This window comes from Salmo trutta, chromosome 22 (genome assembly GCF_901001165.1).
Source record: "Salmo trutta chromosome 22, fSalTru1.1, whole genome shotgun sequence".
In the NCBI taxonomy this organism is placed as follows: Eukaryota; Metazoa; Chordata; class Actinopteri; order Salmoniformes; family Salmonidae; genus Salmo; species Salmo trutta.
Window position 1 is genome coordinate 37,512,061 of NC_042978.1, and position 25,644 is coordinate 37,537,704.

Consider the following 25,644-nt stretch of genomic DNA (forward strand, 5'->3'; position numbering starts at 1 on the left):
CCTGGTCTCCAGTGCGTCTTCTCGGTCCAGGTTATCCTGCGCCAGCTCTACGCACGGTAACCCCAGTTCGCCAACACAAACCTGTGCGACCTGTCACAATGCCTCGCGCTTGTCGGGCTACGGAGGTTATCCAGCCAGGACGGGTTGTGCCAGCCATACGCTCCAGACCTCCAGTGCGCCTCCATGGCCCAGTATACCCTGTGCCTGCTCCGCGCACCCGGCCTCCAGTAACGTTCCCTAGTCCAGAACTCTCAGCGACGTTCTCTAGTCCGGTGAGACCTATTCCAGCTCCACAAAAGAAGCCTCCAGTGATGATCCATGGCCCGGAGCCTGTAGAGATGATCCATGGCACGAAGCCTCCAGTGATAATCCATGGCCCAGCGCCTCCAGTGATGATCCATGGCACAAAGCCTCCAGTGATGATCCATGGCGCGGAACCTGTAGTGATGATCCATGGCACGGAGCCTGCAGCGGCGGCCTGCAGCCCAGAGCCTCCAGCGGCGGCCTGCAGCCCAGAACCTCCAGCAATGATCTACAGTCCGGTTCTTTCGACAACGATCCATGTTCAGGTGGTAATAAAGCAGAAGGATCAGCGTGTGGAGCGGGGAGTACGCCCCGAACCGAAGCCGCCTCCTCTGCTGGAGGTTAAGGTTATGTGGACTGCATTTGAGCAGCCATAGACAATTGTCAATTTCACGGATTTAATAAAATGTGGAACTACAACCATGCTGCACTTTGGTCCGATCCTTTCGACAGCCGTGACAGTACTGATAGTAGCAGTAGTACCAGTAGTAGTATTACACTGAACAAAAGTATAAGCGCAACAAGCAACAACTACATAGATGTTACAGATCATATAAGGAAATCGGTTATTTGAAATAAATTAATTAGACCCTAATCTATGGATTTCACATGACTGGGAATACAAATATGCATCTGGGGCGTGGATCAGAAAACCAGTCATTATCTGGTGTGATCACCATTTTCCTCATGCAGCACGACACATCTCCTTCGCATTGAGTTGATCAGGCTGTTTATTGTGACATGTGGAATGTTGTCCCACTCCTCTTCAGTGGCTGTGCGAAATTGCTGAATATTGGCGGGAACTGGAACATGCTGTTGTACATGTCAATCCAAAGCATCCCAAACGTGCTCAATCGATGCATGTCTGCTGTGTATGCAGACCATGGAAGAACTGGAACATTTTCAGATTCCAGGAATTGTGTACAGATCCTTACGACATGGGGCGTGCATTATCATGCTGAAACATGAGGTGATGGTTGCGTATGAATGGCATGACATTGGGCTTCAGGATCTCGTCACGGTATCTCTGTGCTTTCAAATTGCCATCAATAAAATGCAATTGTATTCGCTGTCCATAGCTTGTGCCTGCACATACCATAACCCCACTGCCACCAAGGGGCACTTTGTTCACAATGTTGACATCAGCAAACCGCTCACCCACCCAACACCATGCACACTGTTTGCCATGTGGCTGGTACAGTTGAAACTGGGATTAATCCGTGAAAAGCACACTTCTCCAGTGTGCCAGGGGCCATCAAAGGTGAGCATTTGCCCACTGAAGTCGGTTACGATGCCAAACTGCAGTCAGGTCAAGAACCCTGTGAGGATGACGAGCACGCAGATGAGCTTCCCCGAGAAATTATTTGGTTGTGCAAACCCACAATTTCCTAAGCTGGATGATCCCGCAGGTGAAGAAGCCAGATATGGAGGTCCTGGGCTGGCGTGGTTACACATGGTCTGCTGTTGTGAGGCTGGTTGGACGTACTGCCTAAACCTCTAAAACAACATTGGAGGCGGGTTATGGTAGAGAAAATAATTTTAAATTCTCTGGCAACAGCTCTGGTGGACATTCCTGCAGTCAGCATGCCAATTGCAAGCTCCCTCCAAACTTGAGAAATCTGTGGCATTGTGTTGTGTGACAAAACTGCACATTTTAGTGGCCTTTTGTTCCGAGCACAAGGTGCACCTGGGGAATGACCATGCTGTTTTCACCTTCTTGATATGCAACACCTGTCAGGTGGATGGATTATCTTGGCAAAGGAGAAACGCTCAGTAACAGGGATGTAAACTAATTTGTGCACAACATTTTAGAGAAATAAGCTTTTTGTGTACATTGAACATTCATGGGATCTTTTATTTCAGCTCATGAAACATGGGAGCAACATTTTACATGTTTATATTTACACAATTTACATACGCTTATTTTTGTTCAGTGTAGTAGCAGCATTACCAATAGTAGTAGTAGCAGCATTACCAATAGTAGTAGTAGCAGCAGCATTACCAATAGTAGTACTAGCAGCATTACAAATAGCAGTAGTAGCATCAGAAGTACCAATAGCAGTAGAAGCAGCAGCAGTACCAATATTAGTAGCAGCAGCAGTAACAATAGTAGTACTAGCAGGAACATTACCAATAGTAGTAGTGGCAGTAGCAGCATTACTAATAGTAGTAGTAGCAGCAGTACCAATAGTAGTAGCAGCAGCAGTACCAATAGTAGTAGTAGCAGCAACAGTACCAATAGTAGTAGTAGCAGCAGCAATACCAATAGTAGTAGTAGCAGCATTACCAATAGTAGTAGTAGCAGCACTACCAATAGTAGTAGTAGCAGCACTACCAATAGTAGTAGTAGCAGCACTACCAATAGTAGTAGTAGCAGCACTACCAATAGTAGTAGTAGCAGCATTACCAATAGTAGTAATAGCAGATTTACCAATGTTAGTAGTAGCAGCATTACCAATAGTAGCAGTAGTAGTAGTAGCAGCATTACTAATAGTAGTAGTAGCAGCATTACCAATAGTAGTAGTAGCAGAACTACCAATAGTAGTAGTAGCAGCATTACTAATAGTAGTAGTAGAAGCATTAACAATAGTAGTAGTAGCAGCATTACCAATAGTAGTAGTAGAAGCATTAACAATAGTAGTAGTAGTAGCAGCATTACCAATAGTAGTAGTAGTAGCAGCATTACCAATAGTAGTAGTAGCAGCAGATTTACCAATGGTAGTAGTAGTAGCAGCATTACTAATAGTGGTAGTAGCAGCATTACTAATAGTAGTAGTAGCAGCATTACTAATAGTAGTAGTAGCAGCACTATCAATAGTAGTAGTAGCAGCACTACCAATAGTTGTAGTAGCAGCAACAGTACCAATAGTAGTAGTAGCAGTAGCAGCATTACTAATAGTAGTAGTAGCAGCAGCAATACCAATAGTAGTAGTAGCAGCACTACCAATAGTAGTAGTAGCAGCACTACCAATAGTAGTAGTAGCAGCATTACCAATAGTAGTAGTAGCAGCATTACCAATAGTAGTAGTAGCAGCACTACCAATAGTAGTAGTAGCAGCACTACCAATAGTAGTAGTAGCAGCACTACCAATAGTAGTAGTAGCAGCACTACCAATAGTAGTAGTAGCAGCACTACCAATAGTAGTAGTAGTTGCAGCATTACTAATAGTAGTAGTTGCAGCATTACTAATAGTAGTAGTAGGAGCAGTACCAATAGTAAACAACTTCTAGAAGTGTAAGCTGCGTACAGATAATTCTAAATTACCTTTGTCAGTGATCTGAAGAGACCAACTGAGACAAAAATGAAGTGGCTTTTGTAACTGTTGTAATAGCTCATAGTGCATTTGGCTTCCTGACATCAATATGCTTCATACCACTTCTATCTCTGTTTAATGTGAGTAATGAGATTTTATCCATTCTCCTAAAAACTCTCTCTTGTCTGAGAGTACCGGTACACACGTTATATCAGTAAGACGTATTGGTAAGCGCTAAGCATTATGAAATGGGAAACAAATGCTATGATAGGATAAGCATTTAGAAATCCAACTGAAACTATTTCAATCCCAATACCACAGACGTAGCGAGCAGACAGTGTTTACGGTTCTTTAACATCTTAATTTAAGTATTAAAATGGGTTTACAAGATAAAAGCAACACAGAACAAAAACACATGGACAGGTCCAGGCACAGCACATACATGCGCGAATCCATAGTTGATTGGCATGGAGCATTCGTCACTTCGGCGTTGGCATCACAGAGTTCCGATGCGGTAGTTGCGGCCTCGTCGTAGCAGGCCACGTCTGGAGAGGGTGGAGAAAACGTAATCAGTAATGTCATCATACTGGAAACCATTGGTACGCACTCACACGTCGTTTGGCTCTTCATCCCAAGCAGAGTTGTTTTCCGTTCAGCTCTTCCCGAGCAGGGTCACACTCATCCAGTCACCTCTCCCCCGATGGTAGTGGTGTGGCTGAGCACAGCCTGTGGCAATTGTCTTCTCCCGTTGCTGGCTTAAAGTCTTGAACAGTCTCTGAGAGCGCAGGGGCAGCTCATTAACCCCAATAGTCCTCAGGTGTGGGGCAATGCTCAGGTCCCTAATTAACATACTCGTTCTCTCACAACGAGACGAGCACTCGAAAGGGGTTAGCCAATTCAAAGGAAAGGAAGTCACTCAGAAAAGTCAATAAGAAGTAAACCACAACACAGCACACCAGAGGAATAACTCAATATTAAAGCACTTTTAAGTAAATCAATTCAAAATAAAGCACACACAAGGGGAAAGGAAAATGACTAAATAGAACCATAAGAACTCAAGACAGACACACACACACACACACAATGGTGCTTGCATAAAGTGCTCTTTCAGGCTGTTTTTTAGCGTTCTTTGTGTCTGTAGTGTCTCTTTAGTGTTTCATCAACCATTTGAGCTAGTCATTAACACCATCACTAGCTTGAGAGAGAGGTGGGGAGACAACTAACAGAGCTGGAGATAAATGACACTTAACCAGCTGCTGCTGGAGCAGAATTAGGAATCAGCAACTTGATGAAGTGAGCGTTCTTTGTCTGATCATGTTGATTTAATACCAGAGTCCATAACTAGGAGGATGAGAAGGATAACACCTTCACTGCGTCCCAAATGGCACCCTATTTCCCATAGGGCTCTAGTCAAAAGTAGTACTCTATATAGGGAGTAGGGTGAATCACATTGTATGTTAGTCTAAGATTCACTATAGATTTTGTTTAGTAGATAAGCTACAAGAAAGAGGTGAAGATGTTCCAGCCTATGAATAGAAAGAAATGTCATTGAGTGGAATCTTGCTTTTCCCATTAGATGTTCAAGACTCTATTATTCAAATCAAATCAACTGACATGATTTGAAATGGAAAAATGAGAAAGTCTGAGTTGACCTCACCCTTGTCCACCTTGGCAATCACCTCATATATATGTAAATGGGAACATGGCGTCTTGTTGTCACATCACCAGGTCATACAAATGTAGGATCGTAATTTCATCACCCTGTTGCAGGATAACTTTTTTTTAAAACATTTATCAGGTTTCAGGTAAGACCCAAGTGCAGACTGTGTTGAAGTAACAATGTTTATTGCAACAACAAGGGCAGGCAAACGACAGGTCAAGGCAGGCAGTGGTCGATATTCCAGAGTAGTGGGGCCAAGGTACAGGACGGCAGGCAGGCCCAGGGTCAGGTCAGGCAGAGGTCGGTAATCCAGAGTAGGGGCAAAGGCACCGGACGGCAGGGAGGCTCAGAGTCAGGACAGGCAAGGGTCTAAACCAGGAGGACGAGAAAAAGAGAGAATGAGGAAAAGCAAGCGCTGAGACAAATCGCTGGTTGACTTGAACAAACAAGACAAACTGGCACAGACAGACAAAAAACACAGGTATAAATACCCAGGGGATAAGTGGGGAAGATGGGCGACACCTGGAGGGTCGTGGAGACAAGCACAAGGACAGGTGAAACAGATCAGGGCGTGACATATTTCCATATGAAATTTCAGACTTGATTTTCCCTTAAGAAAAATGTATCAGCCTCTACAAAAATGTCAATTAATTATAATCCACCTAATAACTGACATTTCCCATTGCTGCAGGATTATTTTCCTGCTGTAACAAACTGGCTCAAATTAAGATCCTACATCTGTATATTGATCTAATTTATTCATCATATAGGAAACGCATTCTCTAATCCTCCACTGTAATCAAATGTTGTTATGGCAGCTTTGATTTAACAGGTCAAAATTAATTTGAATTAGAATGTGTTTAAGATACGGCAATAACATTAATAATAGCTATAATTTAGTTTTTATTTATTAATGACATAAATAGCAAAGTAACTGTCACGTTCTGACCAGTAAAGGGGTTATTTGTTATTGTAGTTTGGTCAGGACGTGGCAGGGGGGTATTTGTTTTATGTGGTTCGGGGTTTGTTAGTATAGGTGTCTATGTAGAGGGGTGTTTGGTTAGAGTATTCCGGGTTTTTTGGGTTATGTTCTATATTTTGTATTTCTATGCTCTGTCTATGTTGTGTATTTCTTTGTTGGCCTGGTATGGCTCTCAATCAGGAACAGCTGTACATCGTTGTTGCTGATTGAGAGTCATACTTAGGTAGCCTGTTTTCACCTGTCCCTTTGTGGGAAGTTGTGGTTGCATAGCTGTATGTTTTAGCCTGCAATCATGTTCATTTTCTTGTTTTGTTTGTGTTCAATAAAAGTCATTATGAGCACTCAACCCGCTGCGCCTTGGTCCACCACGTACGACGACCGTTACAGTAACTTTGTGGAAATAGGTCTGTGGAATATGAAACAGTCCAACAGTAAAGAAACATCAGTAGAACCCAGTACAGCCTCTATTGCAACTTAAGCACATGTTATCATTCAAATCAAATTCTTTAAAGGGGCAATCTACAGTTGCTAATTTTAAATTAATGATATGTACCCATTGATTCTTGAAGAATATAACTCATGAGCTTATTTATGAGTTACTGTCATACCCCATCAGAACCCAAAATATAAGCTTGTTAACAAAGCAAATGTAAACAAACACTATATAGCCTCAAAACATGGTTAAAACTATAAGTTTGATATCATGGATGATCAGTTATTGCATCCACAGCTCTGTCTATGAATTTGAGAGTGGTTACATTTCTCCAGGCCCATCCCTGAAGTTTTTACCGAAACAGGGGCGGGGGATACACTTTATTGTTTCTACTGCTGATTGCCACTTCAAGACAATACATTACATATCTCATAAGGTCGAATTTGTAGGGCCTAGTTTTACCCTAAAACAGTGGCCTTCTAAACACATGGTTTACAGGCCACATCAGGCCTGCAAGGCACATGCTATCATTGGTGCATTTAATCACCATTTTATTTCAGCTGGCTATATCTTTGAAATAACTTCTATGACTACTCTCTATGAGATTGGGCTTAATAATGATAGGGGAAATTTGCGGAATGATTTGGAAAATGGTAGTTGCAAAAATTGTTTTCTGCAGTTTACAGAAAAATAAGTCCTTGATGCCCTGCTAGCTATAGACATGAAGAAGTCCATGGGGCCGACAAACTGGAATCGGGTCTGCTTAAGCATGCAGAGCCTCTCGTCGCTGGCTCAATAACACACATTAAAAACGGAACACTGATATTGAGAAATATTCCAAAAGTATGGAAGGCTCTAATGATAAACTCATCATCAATTGCTTTGATGTTTTGAATCAAGTGTGTAGTGGGAAGGCAAAAACAAAAATGTCCAACCCTTTGTGTCCCCAAGACCAGGATTAAGAAACATTGCTTTAGATGCTAAAATGAATTGTGCTGCCTTGTCTGTTGACTTGTCAAAGGCTTCTGATACAGTTGATCATTTTATTTTATTGAGTAAGTTGTCCTCAATAGGCCTGGGCACTGACATCTGTATGTGGTTTCAGAACTATCTCAGTAATACAACTCAGGCTATTGTGACAGAGGGGGTCAAATCTGAATTCCTTGAAGTGCATAAAGGGGTACCCCCAGGTTCGATTCTTGGGCCACTATTCTTTATGCTGTATATAAACATTGGAAATACTGTGAAAAAATATATATATTTAGGGGGGGAGGGGCTGATGACATAGTATTGTACTCTTTTGTAAACCGAGCCTTGACACATTTGCAGTCACTCTTGGATCTTAAGTTAGTACTTAAAGCAAATCAAACAAGATATATGCTATTTTCTTGGTCCATTAACTTAAAATTAAGTGACCTTGAAATTACTATCCTGAATGGAACACAAATTGAACGAGTTCCCTCCTATAAATATCTTGGTATCTCGCTAGATGATAAATTGGCATTTAAAATGCATGTTACTGAGCTGATAAAGAAATTGAAGATCAAAATGTTTTCATTTTATGATTGATTTTACAATCTATCAGATTGCCGGTTGGGGGGTGGGGCTTTAATTTAAAAAAAATTAAATGTTGATTATTTTACAGAAATAGAGCATGTCAGTCTTTTGATAATAGAAACAAAGATGTCCAGGCCCCTTTTATGCCTGTTTTAGATTACGGGGATATATGCACGCAGCAGCTTCCACACTTAAACCTGTAGATGCTGTTTTCCATTGTGCCCTTCGATTCATTATTGGAGATAATTTTTGAACTCACCATTCATTGTGTATTGTATCAAAAGGTGTGTTGGCCTCTCTCTCTGTAAGAAGAGAACAGCATTCCCTTTTGTTTATTTACAAGCTCCTGCAGAAACTTACGATGTGTCTGACAAAACTCGTCAAGGTCAAAACAATAGCATACAGCACAAGAGCACAAGATTATATAGTGCTAGAGGTTCCAAGGATGGCTTCTGATTTAGAGAGAGCTGCTTTTGGTTTTTATGCTCCACAGATGTGGAATGTGTTGAAGGGGAGGATCAGGCTTGAATACCTGTTGAATGCCTTTAGGGAATTGCAAACATTAGTTGGGAATGCTCTATGTGAAGATTGTGGGTTCTTTTTTATAATCATGTTTTGTAGTTTTGTATTGTATTGTGTTTTGTATTGATGTGTGTGTTTGTATTGTGCAGGGCTCATTTGAAAAGGGGACTTGGTCTCAATATGACACCCTGTTAAAAAATAGGTTACTCAAATAATAAATAAAACATTAAGCTGCATTGCAAAGTGATCTGTAATTCCTATTGGAATCCAGCCAGAGTAGGGATGTCCAACAATCAGAATGTTTATTTACCCAGAACCTGCATTCAGAATGACTGCCAGGGTTAGGAAGACTGAGATATGAAACGACCTAAACCATCTAAACTGGAGCAACCATTACAGTAACGGGTGCAATAAGTATACGCAATGTGATTAGTTTAGAAAAATGTATGTTATTTATATTTGTTTAGCATCAGATTCATTAATCAATCAATGTACATGCAAAAACACAGCTATTGAACAAACAACTCTAAAAATCATACTGTGTGATCGAGGAACAGGACAAGCCAGTTCTATACAATCCCTATCAATGGAGGCTGGTGGGGGGAGCTATAGGAGGACAGGCTCATTGTAATGGCATCAATGGAATGGAGTCAAACTTTTTTTTTTACAATTTAGTCATTTAGCAGACGCTCTTATCCAGAGTGACTTACAGTAGTGAAAACATACATTTCATTTTTCATTTCATGCATTTTTTGTTGACATTTTCTTTTGTACTGGCCCCCCCGTGGGAATCGAACCCACAACCCTGACGTTGCACACACCATGCTGGAGTTGCAAACACCATGCTCTACCAACTGAGCCACAGGTTTCTGTGTTTGATCAGGTTTCTGTGTTTGATCTGTTTGATACTGTTCCAGTGATTCCATTCCAGCCATTACAATGAGCCTATCCTCCTACAGCTCTTCCCACCAGCCTCCACGGATCCTTATGTACTCTTCATACTTGTATTGTTTTCCAGGATTTAAGCTTTGGACAGTTGATCTCAGGTTATTGTGTTATTGTCCTATCATTTCTGTCCACTATCAGGAAGAAAGAAACAGGATTATTGTGTTGTTTCCTTTGCAGTTCATATTTATGACCGACTGACTGACTGACTGACTGGCTGGCTGGCTAACTGGCTGACTCAGTCCACTTCTCTGAAGCTTCTCTAGTGTTGTTTGATTTAATCATAGAATGGAAAAATTACAGCCTGGGCTTAGTCACTGTCTGTATCCCAGCTCATCTGATTTCTTAAAACCTAATCCAAAATACTCTTCTTCCTCCTGGCAAATGTCAAAGCAATATTGTACTGCCCACATCTAAATCAAATGGCAAAGCACACATTCATTTTTTGGTTCGTTTTTTTATAGACCATTTTGTGGTTTTGGTATTGGTCAAACCATTTGTGTTTTAGGTATTGGTCACATCGTACAGTACAATAGCTTTTTTTTATCTTGGCTTTAATGCATGTGTGTGTGTGTGTGTGTGTGTGTGTGTGTGTGTGTGTGTGTGTGTGAGAGAGAGAGAGAGTGCGTGCGTGCGTGCGCACGTCCTCCATATTTTGTCAATAACAAGGTATATATTAGATTGCTCTTCCCTCACAGAAATACAATCTTTTGACGAACAAGGCCAAAGCAGCAACAATGACCTCATAATGCTAGTCCATGAGGAGCAGCCTTGGATAGATACAACTATGCTGAGGTACACAGGCAACTACAGGGCAACTACAGGCACTCTTCATGCCATAGATGTCCACAGCGCCTTCAGAAAGTATTCACACCCCTTGACTTTTTTCACATTTTGTTGTGTGACAGCCTGAAATTAAAGTAGATTAAAGTTAGATGTTTTTGTCACTTTCCTACACACAATTCACCATGATGTCAAAGTGTAATTATGCATTTTTAAATGTTTACTAATTAATAAAAAATGAAAAGCTGAAATGTATTGAGTCAAAAAGTAGTCAACCCCTTTGTTATGGCAAGCCTAAAGAAGTTCAAGAGTACAAAGGTGCTTAACAAGTCACATAATATGTTCCATGGACTCTGTGTGCACAATAATAGTGTTAAACATGATTTTTGTACCTCATCTCTGTAACCCACACATACAATTATCTGTAAGGTCCCTCAGTTGAGCAGTGAATTTCAAACACAGATTTAACCACAAAAAACAGGGAGGTTTTCCAATGCCTCGCAAAGGAAGGAACCTATTATTAGATGCGTAAAAATAAACATGTAAAATAACACATGAATATCCCTTTGATCATGGGAAGGTGTTAATTACACTTTGGATGGTGTATCAATACACCAAGTCACTACAAAGATACAGGCGGCCTTCCTAACTCAGTTGCCAGAGAGGAAGGAAACACCTCAGGGATTTTACCATGAGGCTACTGGTTTCAAATCAAATCAAATCAAATGTTATTTGTCACATGCGCCGAATACAACAGGTGTAGACCTTAGAGTGAAATACTTACTTACAAGCCCTTAACCAACAATGCAGTTTTAAGAAACCTAAGAAAGTTTAAAAAAGTAAGAGATAAGAAAAACAAATATTTAAAAAGCAGCAGTAAATAACAATAGCAAGGCCACATACAGGGGGTACCGTTACAGAGTCAATGTGTCAATGTGCGGTGGCACCTGTGTCGAGGTAATTGAGATAATTATGTACATACAGGTAGGGTTGTTAAAGTGGCTATGCATAGATAATAACAGAGAGTAGTAGCAGTGTGGGGGGGTGCAAATAGTCTGGGTAGCCATTTGATTATCTGTTCAGGAGTCTAATGCCTTGGGGGTAGAAGCTGTTTGGAAGCCTCTTGGACCTGGACTTGGCGCTCCGGTACCGCTTGCCGTGCAGTAGAGAGAGCAGTCTATGACTACGGTGGCTGGAATTTTTAGGGCCTTCCTCTGACACCGCCTGGTATAAAGGTCCTGGATGGCAGGAAGCTTGGCCCCGGTGATGTACTGGGCCGTACGCACTCCTCTCTGTAGTGCCTTGCGGTCGGAGGCCGAGCAGTTGCCATACCAGGCAGTGATGCAACCCATCAGGATGCTCTCGATGGTGCAACTGTAAATATCTTTTGAGGATCCTCAGGACCCTCAGTCCTCAGGACCCATGCCAAATCTTTTCAGTGTCCTGAGGGGGAATAGGTTTTGCCGTGCCCTCTTCACTGCTATCTTGGTGTGCTTGGACCTTGCTATTTTGTTGGTGATGTGGACGCCAAGGAACGTGAAGCTCTCAACCTGCTCCACTACAGCCCCACCGAAGAGAATGGGGGCGTGCTCGGTGCTCCTTTTTCCTGTAGTCCACAATCAACTCCTTTGTCTTGATCATGTTGAGGGAGAGGTTGTTGTCCTTGCACCACATGGTCAGGTCTCTGACCTCCTCCCTATAGGCTGTCTCAACGTTGTTGGTGATCAAGCCTACAACTGTTGTGTCATCAGCAAACTTAATGATGGTATTGGAGTCGTGCCTGGCCGTGCAGTCATGAGTGAACAGGGAGTACAGGAGGGGACTGAGCACGCACCCTGAGGGGCCCCCATGTTGAGGATCTGCGTGGAGGATGTGTTGTTACCAACCCTTACCACCTGGGAGCGGCCGTCAGGAAGTCTAGGATCCAGTTGCAGAGGGAGTCCCAGGGTCCTTAGCTTAGTGATGACTTTTGACAGGCACTATGGTGTTGAACGCTAAGCTGTAGTCAATGACTAGCATTCTCACATAGGTGTTCCTTTTGTCCAGGTGGGAAAGGGCAGTGTGGAGTGCAATAGAGATTGCATTATCTGTGGATCTGTTGGTGCGGTATGCAAATTGGAGTGGGTCTAGGGTTTCTGGGATAATGGTGTTGATGTGAGCCATGACCAGCCTTTCAAAGCATTTCAAAGCATTTCATGGCTACAGACGTGGGTGCTACGGGTCGGTAGTCATTTAGGCAGGTTACCTTAGTGTTCTTGGGCACAGGGACTATGGTGGTCTGCTTGAAACATGTTGGTATTACAGACTCACAAAATAAACTATCAAAAGAAAGAAAATCGCTGTAACGGCCGTCGGAAGAGAGAGTAGACCAAGGTGCAGCGGAGTTAGTGTTCATTTTCAGGAATTTATTAAACAACGTGAACACTATACAAAAACAAGAAAACCGACAGTCACACAGTACTGTCAGGTGCAAACACGAAACAGAAACAATCCCCCACAAAACCCAAAGGAAAAACAGGCTCCTTATGTGTGACTCCCAATCAGCAACAACGAACTACAGCTGTGCCTGATTGGGAGCCACACACGGCCCAAAACAAAGAAATACAAAAACATAGAAAAATTAACATAGAACGCCCACCCAATGTAACACCCTGGCCTAACCAAAATAAAGAACAAAAACCCCTCTCTATGGCCAGGGCGTTACAATCGCACACTCCGTGCAACTCCCAGCAATTTAATGGGCATTTACCAACGTCTCGGCATCACTGTGCCTTCTTCAGGGTAACGTCATTAATACTTGAGCCAGGTTATGTAGACACACAGTGCAATTAGTGTAACCAATGACAGTAGTGAGGGGTGTGTCATAATGATTAACTTAATTCAAAGTAATTAGTGAAACTGTTAAAAAAATAGTATATGGCATATTAAATATATTATGCTATTGTTATCTTATAGAAACATAATGGAATATTGCACATCATATTAGCATCAATATACATTATTGTATCATTCAATTTCACATAATAATTTCATATTTCATTTTTGTTACATGTAATCTTTTGGTTCAACCTTAATATATAATGAACATCATCAACAGGGGGAACATATTAGGTGTACGCTAATAAGCTGTAAAAATAATTTTTCAATTTATAAGGCTTGTTCATAGTGGAAAATGTGTTCATAAGAAGGGCCTGAGATCAAAGTCAATATTCAGACCACTAGGGGTCAATGTTTTTAGAGACTCAGACAGGGAGAGGTTGAAAATGTCAGTGAAGACACTTGCCAGTTGGTCAGCACATGCTTGGAGTACACGTCCAGGTAATCCGTCTGGCCCAACAGCCTTGTGAATGTTGACATGTTTAAAGGTCTTACTCACATCGGCTGCGGAGAGCGTGATCACACAGTCATCCGGAACAGTTGATGCTCTCATGCATGTTTCAGTGTTACTTGCCTTGAAGTGAGCATAGAAGTTATTTAGCTCGTCTGGTAGGCTTGTGTCACTGGGCAGCTTGCGGCTGTGCTTCCCTTTGTAGTCTGTAATAGTTTGCAAGCCCTGCCACATGCGACGAGCGTAAGAGCCGGTGTAGTACGATTCGATCTTAGTCCTGTATTGACGCTTTGCCAGTTGATGGTTCGTCGGAGGGCATAGCGGGATTTCTTATAAGCTTCCGGGTTAGAGTCCCGCTCCTTGAAAGCTGCAGCTCTACCCTTTAGCTCAGTACGAATGTTGCCTGTAATCCATGGCTTCTGGTTGGGGTATGTAAGTACAGTCACTGTAGGGACGACGTCCTCAATGCACTTTTTGATGAAGCCAGTGACTGATGTGGTGTACTCCTCAATGCCATCAGTAGAATCCCGGAACATATTCCATTCTGTACTAGCAAAACAGCTTAATTTTTGCTTGTAAGCAGGAATCAGGAGGATAGAGTTATGGTCAGATTTGCCAAATGGAGGGTGAGGGAGAGCTTTGTACGCGTCTCTGTGTGTGGAGTAGAGGTGGTCTAGAATTTCTTTACCTCTGATTGCACGTTTAACATGTTGACAGAAATTCGGTAAAACTGATTTAAGTTTCCCTGCATTAAAGTCGCCTGGCACTAGGAGCGCCGCCTCAGGATTAGCGTTTTCCTGTTTGCTTATGGTGGACTACAGCTCATTTAGTGCAGTTTTAGTTCCAACCTCACTCTGTGGTGGTATATAAGACAGCTACGGAAAAAAAAAAAATTATCTTGGTAAATAGTGAGGTCTGCAGCTTATCACATGGTCCACCTCAGGCGAGCAAAACTTTGAGACATCCTTTGATATCGTGCACCAACTGTTGTTTACATAAATGCATAGGCCCTCGCCCCGTGTCTTACCAGAGGCTGCTGTTCTGTCTTGCCAATAGATTGTATAACCCACCAGCTCTATGTTCTTAATGTCTTTGTTCATCCACGACTCGGTGAAACATAAAATATTACAGTTTTTAATGTCCCTTTGGAGGATATACGTGCTTTCAGTTGGTCCCATTTATTTTCTAGCGATTAAACGTTAGCTAGCAGAACGGAGGGCAAGGGCAGATTAGCCACCTGGTTCAGTCTGCTTTCAGTCTGCTTTCCACCAGACACTGGAAGATGAATTCACCTTTCAGCAGAACAATAACCTAAAACACAAGGCCAAATCTACACTAGAATTGCTTACCAAGAAGACAGTGAATGTTCCCGAGTGGCCGAGTTACAGTTTTGACTTAATTCTGCTTGAAAATCTATGGCAAGACCTGAAAATAGTTGTCTAGCTATGACCAACAACCAATTTGACAGAGCTTAAAGAATTTTGAAAGAATAATGGGCAAATGTTGCACAGTCCAGCTGTGGAAAGCTCTTAGAGCAGGGGTATTCAGTGGGGTCGCCAAAATATATTTTTGATTTTTTGTTTTTCTAAAGTACAGATGTAAAGTACAGATGTGTAAAGTGCAGATGTTGTATGGGACAATATGCAAACATTTTTGAGAAAGATAATAAAAAAAAAAATACAATTTTATTGATTAAATGTATTTATTGGTTTCTTTTAATTTTGATAAGAGATGAAAATGTAATTAATTGAAGGTTATTTGTTGATGTAACAAAATGTTATGTTCTGATTTTAAGGTTGTGTTATTAGATTTTGGGTCGGGTGGGGTCACGAGAAGTTCTTACTAAAAAAATGGGGTGCCCAGAAATTCTTGAGGAAACAATGGGTTCCCCGCTGAAAATGTTTGAATACCACTGTCTTAGAGACTTGCCAGAAAGACTCACAGCTGTAATCGCTGCCAAAGGTGATTCTAACATGTATTGACTCAAGAGTTTAATCAGTATAATCAGTATATTAGTGTTTTATTTTTCATATATTTTTCACAAATGTTAGAATTTTTCTTCCACTTTGACAATACAGAGATCATAGACAAAAAATGACAATTATAACCATTTTAATCCCGCTTAGTAACACAACAAAATGTGAAAAAAGTCAAGGGGTGTGAATACTTTCTGAAGGCACGGTAGGTGTCATTCAGAATGAACCTAGAAGGAATTGAACATTGTGGGGTTCCTCTCCCATTATCCACTGGTCTATAAGGTTTGTTATCTAAGGCATAACATAAAAAGAAGGTGAAGAATATTTTACAACCATCGGGACCAAGATACTGTATAATGCAGCATATGGCTTGAGCAAGCACATGTGTGTCATCACTTTAGAAACAGATGAAAAGGAAAACCTTGGACAGTATGAGAATCTTCATGACTTATATGAAATATTTGAAACTCAATATTTTCATATCAGATAAGGCCGCAAGTGACCTCTCACAGTAGAGGCATTATTTATTTAACCGTTATTTAACCTGGAAGTCCCATTGAAGTCAGAAGACGTCTTTCTCAAGGGAGACCTGGATTTAGTCTCAAATGGCACCATATTCCATTTAAAATGAACTACTAGTGCACTATATAGGGAACAGGGTGGCCTTTGGGATGTAACCCAGGATAATGACTGACATATACAGTTGAAGTCGGAAGTTTACATACACTTAGGTTGGAGTCATTAAAACTTGTTTTTCAACCACTCCATGAATTTCTTGTTAACAAACTATAGTTTTGGCTAGTCGGTGAGGACATCTACTGTGTGCATGACACAAGTAATTTTTCCAAAAATTGTTTACAGACAGATTATTTCACTTATAATTCATTGTATCACAATTCCAGTGGGTCATAGGTTTACATACACTAAGTTGACTGTACCTTTAAACAGCTTGGAAAATTCCAGAAAATTATGTCATGGCTTAGTTAAGAAGCTTCTGACAGGCTAATTGACATAATTTGAGTCAATTGGGGGTGTACCTGTGGATGTATTTCAAGGCCTACCTTCAAACTCAGTGCCTCTTTGCTTGACATCATGGGAAAATAAAAAGAAATCAGCCAATACCTCAGAAAGAAAATTGTAGACCTCCACAAGTCTGGTTCGTCCTTTGGAGCAATTTCCAAACGCCTGAAGGTACCACGTTCATCTGTACAAACAATAGTACGCAAGTATTAACACCATGGGACCATGCAGCTGTCATACCCCTCAGGAAGGAGACGCGTTCTGTCTCCTAGAGATGAAGGTACTTTAGTGCGAAAAGTGCAAATCAATCCCAGAACAACAGCAAAGGACCTTGTGAAGATGCTGGAGGAAACAGGTACAAAAGTATCTATATCCACAGTAAAACATGTCCTATATCGACATAACCTGAAAGGCCGCTCAGCAAAGAAGAAGCCACTGCTCCAAAACCGCCATAAAAAAGCCAGACTACGGTTTGCAACTGCACATGGGGAAAAAGATTGTAATTTTTGGAGAAGTTTCCTCTGGTCTGATGAAACAGAAATACAACTGTTTGGCCATAATGACCATCGTTATGTTAGGAGGAAAAGGGGGATGCTTGCAAGCCAAAGAACACCATCCCAACCGTGAAGCACGGGGGTGGCAGCATCATGTTGTGGGGGTGCTTTGCTGCAGGAGGGACTGGTGCTCTTCACAAAACAGATGGCATCACGATGAGGGAAAATTATGTGGATATATTACAGCAACGTCTCAAGACATCAGTCAGGAAGTTAAAGCTTGGTCGCAAATGGGTCTTCCAAAGGGACAATGACCCCAAGCATACTTCCAAAGTTGTGGCAAAATGGCTTAAGGACAACAAGGTCAAGGTATTGGAGTGGCCATCACAAAGCCCTGACCTCAAACCTATAGACAATTTGTGGGCAGAACTGAAAAGCGTGTGCGAGCAAAGAGGCCTACAAACCTGACTCAGTTACATCAGCCCTGTCAGGAGGAATGGGCCGAAATTCACCCAACTTATTGTGGGAAGCTTGTGGAAGGCTACCTGAAACGTTTGACCCAAGTTAACAATTTGAAGGCAATGCTACCAAATACTAATTGAGTGTATGTAAACTTCTGATCCACTGGGAATGTGATGAAAGAAATAAAAGCTGAAATAAATCATTCTTTCTACTATTATTCTGACATTTCACATTCTTAAAATAAAGTGGTGATCCTAACTGGCCTAAGACAGGGAATTTTTACTAGGATTAAATGTCAGGAATTGTGCAAAACTGAGTTTAAATGTATTTGGCTAAGGTGTATGTAATCTTCCGACTTCAACTGTACCTGACACAATGTGTGTGGAATGGAAATCAGTTTACATAGTGCATAACCTTTAGGATACCAGACCACCATCAAGTAACCCATCACAACTACATATCTGGAGGACGAATACCAGAAGTTGTGTGTGTGTGTGCGTGTGCGTGTGGGTGCGTGCGTCCAGTGTTGGTGATCGTGTGCCCACTGGAGCCACTTCTTATTGTTTTTAGCTGATAGGAACCCAGTGTGGTCATCTTTTGCAATAGCTCATCCGTTACAAGGACCTTACGAGTTCTGCATTCAGAGATGCCGTTCTGCACACCACTGTTGTACTGAGCCTTTATTTACCTCTTCGTGGCCCGCCTGTTAGCTTGCACGATTCTTGACATTCTCCTTCAACCTCTCATGAACGAGCTGTAATCGCCCACAGGACTGCCACTGACTGGATGTTTTTTGATTGTTGCACTATTCTCAATAAACACTAGACTCTGTCGTCCATGAAAAGCTGAGGAGGGCGGCCGTTTCTGAGATACTGGAACCAGCCCGCCTGGCACCGCCGATCATACCACGCTCAAAGTCACTTAGATCAGTCGCTTTTCCCATTCTAACATTCAATCAAATAGTAACTGAATGCCTTGATGCCTGTCTGCCTGCTTTATGTAGCAAGCAGCGGCCATGTGACTCTCTGTCTGTAGGACCGAACCGTTTTCGTGTACCTAATAAACTGTCCACTGAGTGTACTCACCACACACACACCAAATGCTCTCTCAATCTCTCTCTCTCTTTTACTCATGTACATACACACACCTGTTGGAAACATTCAAAATGCATATTTTTCATTCGACCTGGATGACTGCTAAAGCTATTGGGGGATGTATGGCAGTCACTGAGTCACAGTGACATCTGTATGTCTGGAATTATGATGATGAAAGTCACTGTAGGGAATTGGAGTGGACTGATGCATACAGCGATGCACCACAAACGTCAGGAGGATAAGGATTGCAGATGTTCGGATGATTGAAACTCAACGAATATTGAATATTGCAATTATGCTTGGCTCAAGTTCATGATGTCACAGCAGTGCTGCAGATTGGGGCCAGAAAGGGTCTGTGGTTAAAAGGAGAATGGAATGTTCATCCCGTAACATGATGATGAAGCATGAGTTTATACAAAACAGAACGAGAATGGAGACTGAAAATGATGATTACATTCATGTAATGGGGGTCTCTGTATGCCTGCTGCCCCTGAAGGAGAGCAGAGAGGGATTATAGTCAGATCTTTATATTGACACATACAGTGCATTCAGAAAGTATTCAGACCCCTTGACTTTTTACACATGTTGTTACTTTACAGCCTTATTCTAAAATCTACACACCATACTTCATAATGGCAAAGCAAAAACAGGTTTTTAGAATTTTTTGCAAAAAACTGAAATATTATATTTACATTAGTATTTAGACCTAGTACTTTGTTGAAGCCGAGTACTTTGTTGAAGCACCTTTGGCAGTGATTACAGCCTTGAGTCTTCTTGATTGACTCTGTCAATCATCGTATTCTTATCGGCATACTCAATAGCTTTGGTTTCTCTAATGACTGCCTCGTCTGGTTCATCAACTACTTTACAGATGATGAAAGTCAGTGTGTCAAATTGGAGGGCCTGTTGTCCGGACCTCTGGCAGTCTCTATGGGGGTACCACAGGGTTCAATTTTTGGGCCGTCTCTTTTCTCTGTATATATCAATGATGTTGCTTTTGCTGCGGGTGATTCCCTGATCCACCTCTACGCAGACGACACCATTCTGTATACTTCTGGCCCTTCCTTGGACACTGTGCTAACTAACCTCCAAACGAGGTTCAATGCCATACAACACTCCTTCCGTGGCCTCCAACTGCTCTTAAACGCTAGTAAAACCAAATGCATGCTTTTCAACCGTTCGCTGCCTGCACCCGCCCGCCCGACTAGCATCACCACCCTGGACGGTTCTGACCTGGAATATGTGGACAACTACAAATACCTAGGTGTCTGGCTAGACTGTAAACTCTCCTTCCAGACTCATATTAAACATCTCCAATCCAAAATCAAATCTAGAATCAGCTTTCTATTTCGCAACAAAGCCTCCTTCACTCACGCCGCCAAACTTACTCTAGTAAAACTGACTATCCTACCGATCCTCGACTTTGGCGTCGTCATTTACAAAATAGCCTCCAACACTCTACTCAGCAAACTGGATGCAGTCTTTCACAATGCCATCTGTTTTGTACCAAATCACCTTATACCACCCACCACTGCGACATGTGTGCTCTAGTCGGCTGGCCCTCGCTACATATTCGTCGCCAGACCCACTGGCTCCAGGTCATCTATAAGTCTATGCTAGGTAAAGCTCCGCCTTATCTCAGTTCACTGGTCACGATAACAACACCCACCCGTAGCACACGTTCCAGCAGGTATATCTCACTGATCATCCCCAAAGCCAACACCGCATTTGGCCGCCTTTCCTTCCAGTTCTCTGCTGCCAATGACTGGAACGAATTGCAAAAATCGCTGAAGCTGGAGACTCATATTTCCCTCCCTAACTTTAAACATCAGCTATCTGAGCAGCTAACCGATCGCTGCAGCTGTACATATCCCATCTGTAAATAGCCCACCCAATCTACCTACCTCATCCCCATATTGTTTTTATTTACTTTTCTGCTCTTTTGCACACCAGTATCTCTACTTGCACATCATCATCTGCTCATTTATCACTCCAGTGTTAATCTGCTAAATTGTAATTCTTCGCTACTATGGCCTATTTATTGCCTACCTCCTCATGCCTTTTGCACACACTGTATATAGACTCTTTTTTCTACTGTCATTGACTTGTTTATTGTGTTATTGGCATGTTTATTGTTTATTCCATGCTATTCCATGTGTAACTCTGTGTTGTTGTCTGTGTCACACTGCTTTGCTCTATCTTGGCCAGGTCGCAGTTGTAAATGAGAACTTGTTCTCAACTAGCCTACCTGGTTAAATAAAGGTGAAATAAAAAATGAGGTAGTAACCTGACATTTTTTCAAAGGCTCACCCTTGTTAAAAGTACATTTGTGGAATTTTCCTTCTTAATGCGTTTGAGACAATCAGTTGTGTTGTGACAAAGTACAGTAGGGGTGGTATACAGAAGATAGTCCTATTTGGTAAAATACCAAGTCCATATTATGGCAAGAACAGCTCAAATAAGGGAAGAGAAATGACAGTCCATCATTACTTTAAGACATGAAGGTCAGTCAATGCCGAAAATTTCAATAACGTTCAGGTGATGTTGCAAAAACCATCAAGCGCTATGATGGAACTGGCTCTCATGAGGACCGCCACAGGAAAGGAAGAACCAGAGTTACCAGGACAATGACCCAACACACCTCCAGGATGTGTGAGGGTTATTTGGCCAAAAAGGAGAGTGATGGAGTGCTGCATTAGATGACCTGGCCTCCACAATCACCCGATCTAAACCCAATTGAGGGTTATACTGTATGGGAACAATATAGTGTATGGGAACTCCTTCAAGACTGTTGGAAAAGCATTCCAGGTGAAGCTGGTTGAGAGAATGCCAAGAGTGTGCAAAGCTGTCATCAAGGCAAAGGGGGGCTACTTTGAAGAATCTAAAATGTGAAATATAATTTGATTTGTTTAACATTTTTTGGTTACTACGTGATTCCATATGTGTTATTTCATTGTTTTGATGTCTTCGCTATTATTATACAATGTAGAAAATAGTAAAAATAAAGAAAAACCCTTGAATGAGTAGGTTTGTCTAAACTTTTAACTGGTATTGTAGCTGAACAATTACTTATTTGATGTTACGTTCCACCTACATTTACATGCATTCCATGCCCCATTGAACCAAACCAAACCCTCTACTATTGAATTTAGACATCGTTGACATTGTTAACAAGTCCTACAGCACACTGGCAACACGACTGACTCACTCTCTGTCATTACCTAACTGTAGTCTTTTAGAAACCAATGAACAGCTGATTGAGAGGACTGTCACGACTTCCGCCGAAGTTGGTTCCTCTCCTTGTTCGGGCGACGTTCGGCGGTCGGCGTCGCCGATCTTCTAGCCATCATCGATCCACTTTCCATTTTCCATTTGCTTTGTCTTGTCTTCCCACACAGCTGGTTTCAATACCATCATTACATGTTGTGTATTTAACCCTCTGTTCCCCCGATGTCCTTGTCCGGAATTGTTTCTTTGTAAGTGCTTGTGCATGTTATTCTGGTGTGCGACGGGTTTTGTTACCCATTGATTGATCGTTCCGTTTCCGGTGGTTTTTATTATTAAACTGCGCCGTTGTAAACACAGTTTTTGCTCTCCTGCGCCTGACTTCTCTGCCGCCAGTACGCACCCCTTACAAGGACATTAACTGAACCTTCTTTTAGCAGGTCATGGTACAGGGCTATATGCCTCTCAGTTTAAAGAATGGAATGCTGAGTAAATTACTATATTTCTCTCTGGTTATAATTACATATTTCATACAGAACATTGACTCATGAAAGGATATTGGACAGAATTTGAACAGTGGACAGAGCATGGCCTGGTAATAAAAGGAGAATAACTCTTAGGACACAATAAGGTGAAATTAAGCCTTCATTATCCTTTGATAATATAATGTACTGTATGCCATTTAGCAGGCGCTTTTATCCAAAGCAACTTAAAGTCATGCGTGCACACATTCTTGGGGGCAATCAAACACACATTCCTGGAGTTACAAGGGCCAGGCAACTGAACCATCCAATTGAGCTAAGGTCTAGAAGGCTATAAAGGTGCTTCAGAAATGATTCAGAAGCAAATGTCATGCTATAAAGTGTGGCAGGGTATTTTAACATTCTTGGCGTTTGAATTCGTAGCTCACCTGTTTCCGGGTTTGTCGCCAATAGCGGAGAGGACGGTCACGGGCTGAATAAAAATCCTCCTAAGGCTACTGGACTTGAATAAACCAGTCAAATGCGTTCATCAAAGGGGTGCATTTGGACCGGACCAACAGCCATCTATTGCTGCAGTGAGCGTATGTGTGTGTGTCTTTGTTTAGAGTCTCTCTCCCATTGCACTCTGCGCTGAGAGAACACTTTCACTTTGACAGTCACTTGGTGAAGGTTTCTGGACTAGAAGTTACTGAATGCAACAACCATGTCACTAACAAACACAGTCATTGGGTGGGTGTCTCTCACATTTAGTTGAATGGCGTGCTGGGAAATATGCAAATACGGCTTTACAAACTACAATGTTAACGCCCCCCCTCCCTAAAACAAAAAAAGTGCAACGGCATCAACTCTAAGAAAGTGTTCATTTAAGTCGGAATTTGCAAGCAACATCCATGTTGTTGCTGTGTAGTATCCAGATGTTCTGCAATAACTGTAGCATTTTAAAGGATCACATTGTCTTCAATCTGTCAAAGACATACTGTGATCATAGGTACTGTTAGCTTATAATATATTTATGAACTTTGAAAGATGGATAGATTGTTGTAAAAATGGTGTCACTGTCTCTGTCAATTATCACTATATAATGAATGCAATATTTGGACCTGAAGTGGAATACGTCATAAAGACCTGCCAAGTATTGACAAATATCACTTAACGCACGAAGACCTGCCTCAAGCCTAATCAGTGTGTGTGTGTGTGTGTGTGTGTGTGTGTGTGTGTGTGTGTGTGTGTCTCTGTCTCTCCCTCTCTCTTTCTCTCTCTCAACCACTCTCTCCCCCATCTCTCCCCCTCAACCCTCTCTCTCTCTCGCCCTCTCTTTCTCTCATCCACTCTCTCTCTCTCTCTTTCATCCACTCTCTCCTCCCCCTCTCTCTTTCCTCTCTCTCTCTCCCTCTCTCCCCCCTCTCTTCCTCTCTCTCTCCCCATCTCTCATCCTCTCTCTCCTCCCCCCGCTTTCTCTCCTTCCCTCTTACTCCCTAACTCTCTTTCTCTCTTCATCTCACCCATCTCTCTCTCTTCCCTCCTCACTCTCTCCCTCTCTCCTCCCCCTCTTTGTCTCTCCCACTTCTATCTCCTCTCTCTCCTTCTCTCTCATCCTCTCTCCTCCCCCTGTCTCACTTTCTCCTCCTCTCTCTCTCTTTCTCTTCCCCCCTCTTTCTCTCCCTATCTCTCTCCTCCCCCCTTTCTCTCTCTCCCCCTTCTCTCTCCCCCTGCTTCTCTCTCTCTTTCTCTCTCTTCTCCCCCCTCCCTTTCTCCAGTCTGATGTCGGGGCTAGCAGCCCTGGATGCTAAGTGTTCCAGCAGACTGGGCCTTATCACCGTGTCTTACTACCTGTGGACCACCTTTGTAGCAGTGGTGGTGGGCATCATCATGGTCTCCGTCATCCACCCTGGAGGAGCAGCCCAGAAGGAGGACTCCGAGGACAGCGGCAAGGCCATCATGAGCTCTGCCGACGCCCTGCTTGACCTCATCCGGTAAGATGGCCCACCCGCTCTCCACCCACACACAAACCCACCCACACACCAACCCACACACACACACACCACCTATCCACCCACCCACTCACCACCCACCTACCACCCACTCACCACACACTCACCCTCCACGCACCCACTCACCACCCACCCTTTAGCACTTACTCATTCACACATGTTAAGTCTGTGTAGACCAATGCACTTCATTTGGATGTTCGCCTGAAGAAAACGTGTAGAAAGTAAATAGAGTAATTTGTACTGTACTAGCGAGCAATCATGTGCGCTGGCCTGAGAACTTGAAATATTTCAAATAGTATTTTAACCCAGGTCTGCTGCTGAACATGCTCATACAGTACATGTACATACGATCACCAGCCAACCTTATTAACACTACGGATAGAGACGATGGGCCAGGACCCCACAAGATGGTGTTGATTCACTGTACTACATATTCTCACGTTCAGAACTGAACCTAGTGATTGAATCGCAGATGAGATTAATGATATATCTCAACAGCTAGGCTATCTCTGTCAATGGAATATTAAAGACATGGCACCCTATTCCCTTAATAGTGCACTACTTTTGACCAGGGCCCATAGGGATGTAGTTAAAGGTAGTGCACTATATAGGGAATAGGGTGCCATTTGGGTCACAACCATGGTTCAGAGGCTACCACCTTGAGTATTACATTTTTATTTGGTTTTTCTGCTTCTTTCTCCTCTAAATGTGTGTGGCCTTGTTAGAGTCAGCCAGCCATACACTTGTATCTTGAAAGTACTTCAGTGAAATGATAACAGTTAAAGTGATGGGCCCAAATACTCATCTTCAGCTGGATAGATGGGTCTCTCTCAAAATAAATGTTTTGATGGGGCAGACTCCACAGCTTGTACATTGTGATGCATTGCAGGGCTCTTAGAGCATGTTGTGGTATTTGGTCATGTTGCCTTTGGCCGTTTACACTGTTCAAACCGAGAGAGACTTCATTTGAACTGCTCTCTGCTAAAGACAAATTGAAGTCACTAACGTCAATGCTGCACAGTGAAGTAGCCTAGCGGGTACCCGTAACAGCCTACTCTCCACTGGAGACATACCTCTCTCTAGATACATCCCAGCAGTGTCATTGTATTTGTCCCAAATGGCACCCTATTCCC

At 42.4% G+C, this 25,644-nt stretch overlaps 1 protein-coding gene across 2 annotated transcripts in view; it reads left to right on the forward strand.

Annotated features, from left to right (window-relative positions):
• slc1a7b (solute carrier family 1 member 7b) overlaps positions 1 to 25,644 on the forward strand; it is a 123,268-nt gene that overhangs the window by 64,619 nt on the left and 33,005 nt on the right. For both annotated transcript variants that reach the window (XM_029707876.1, XM_029707877.1), the window contains exon 3: positions 24,278 to 24,493. In XM_029707876.1, the coding sequence (XP_029563736.1) occupies positions 24,278 to 24,493 (216 nt within the window). The remainder of the gene's footprint in view (positions 1 to 24,277; positions 24,494 to 25,644) is intronic.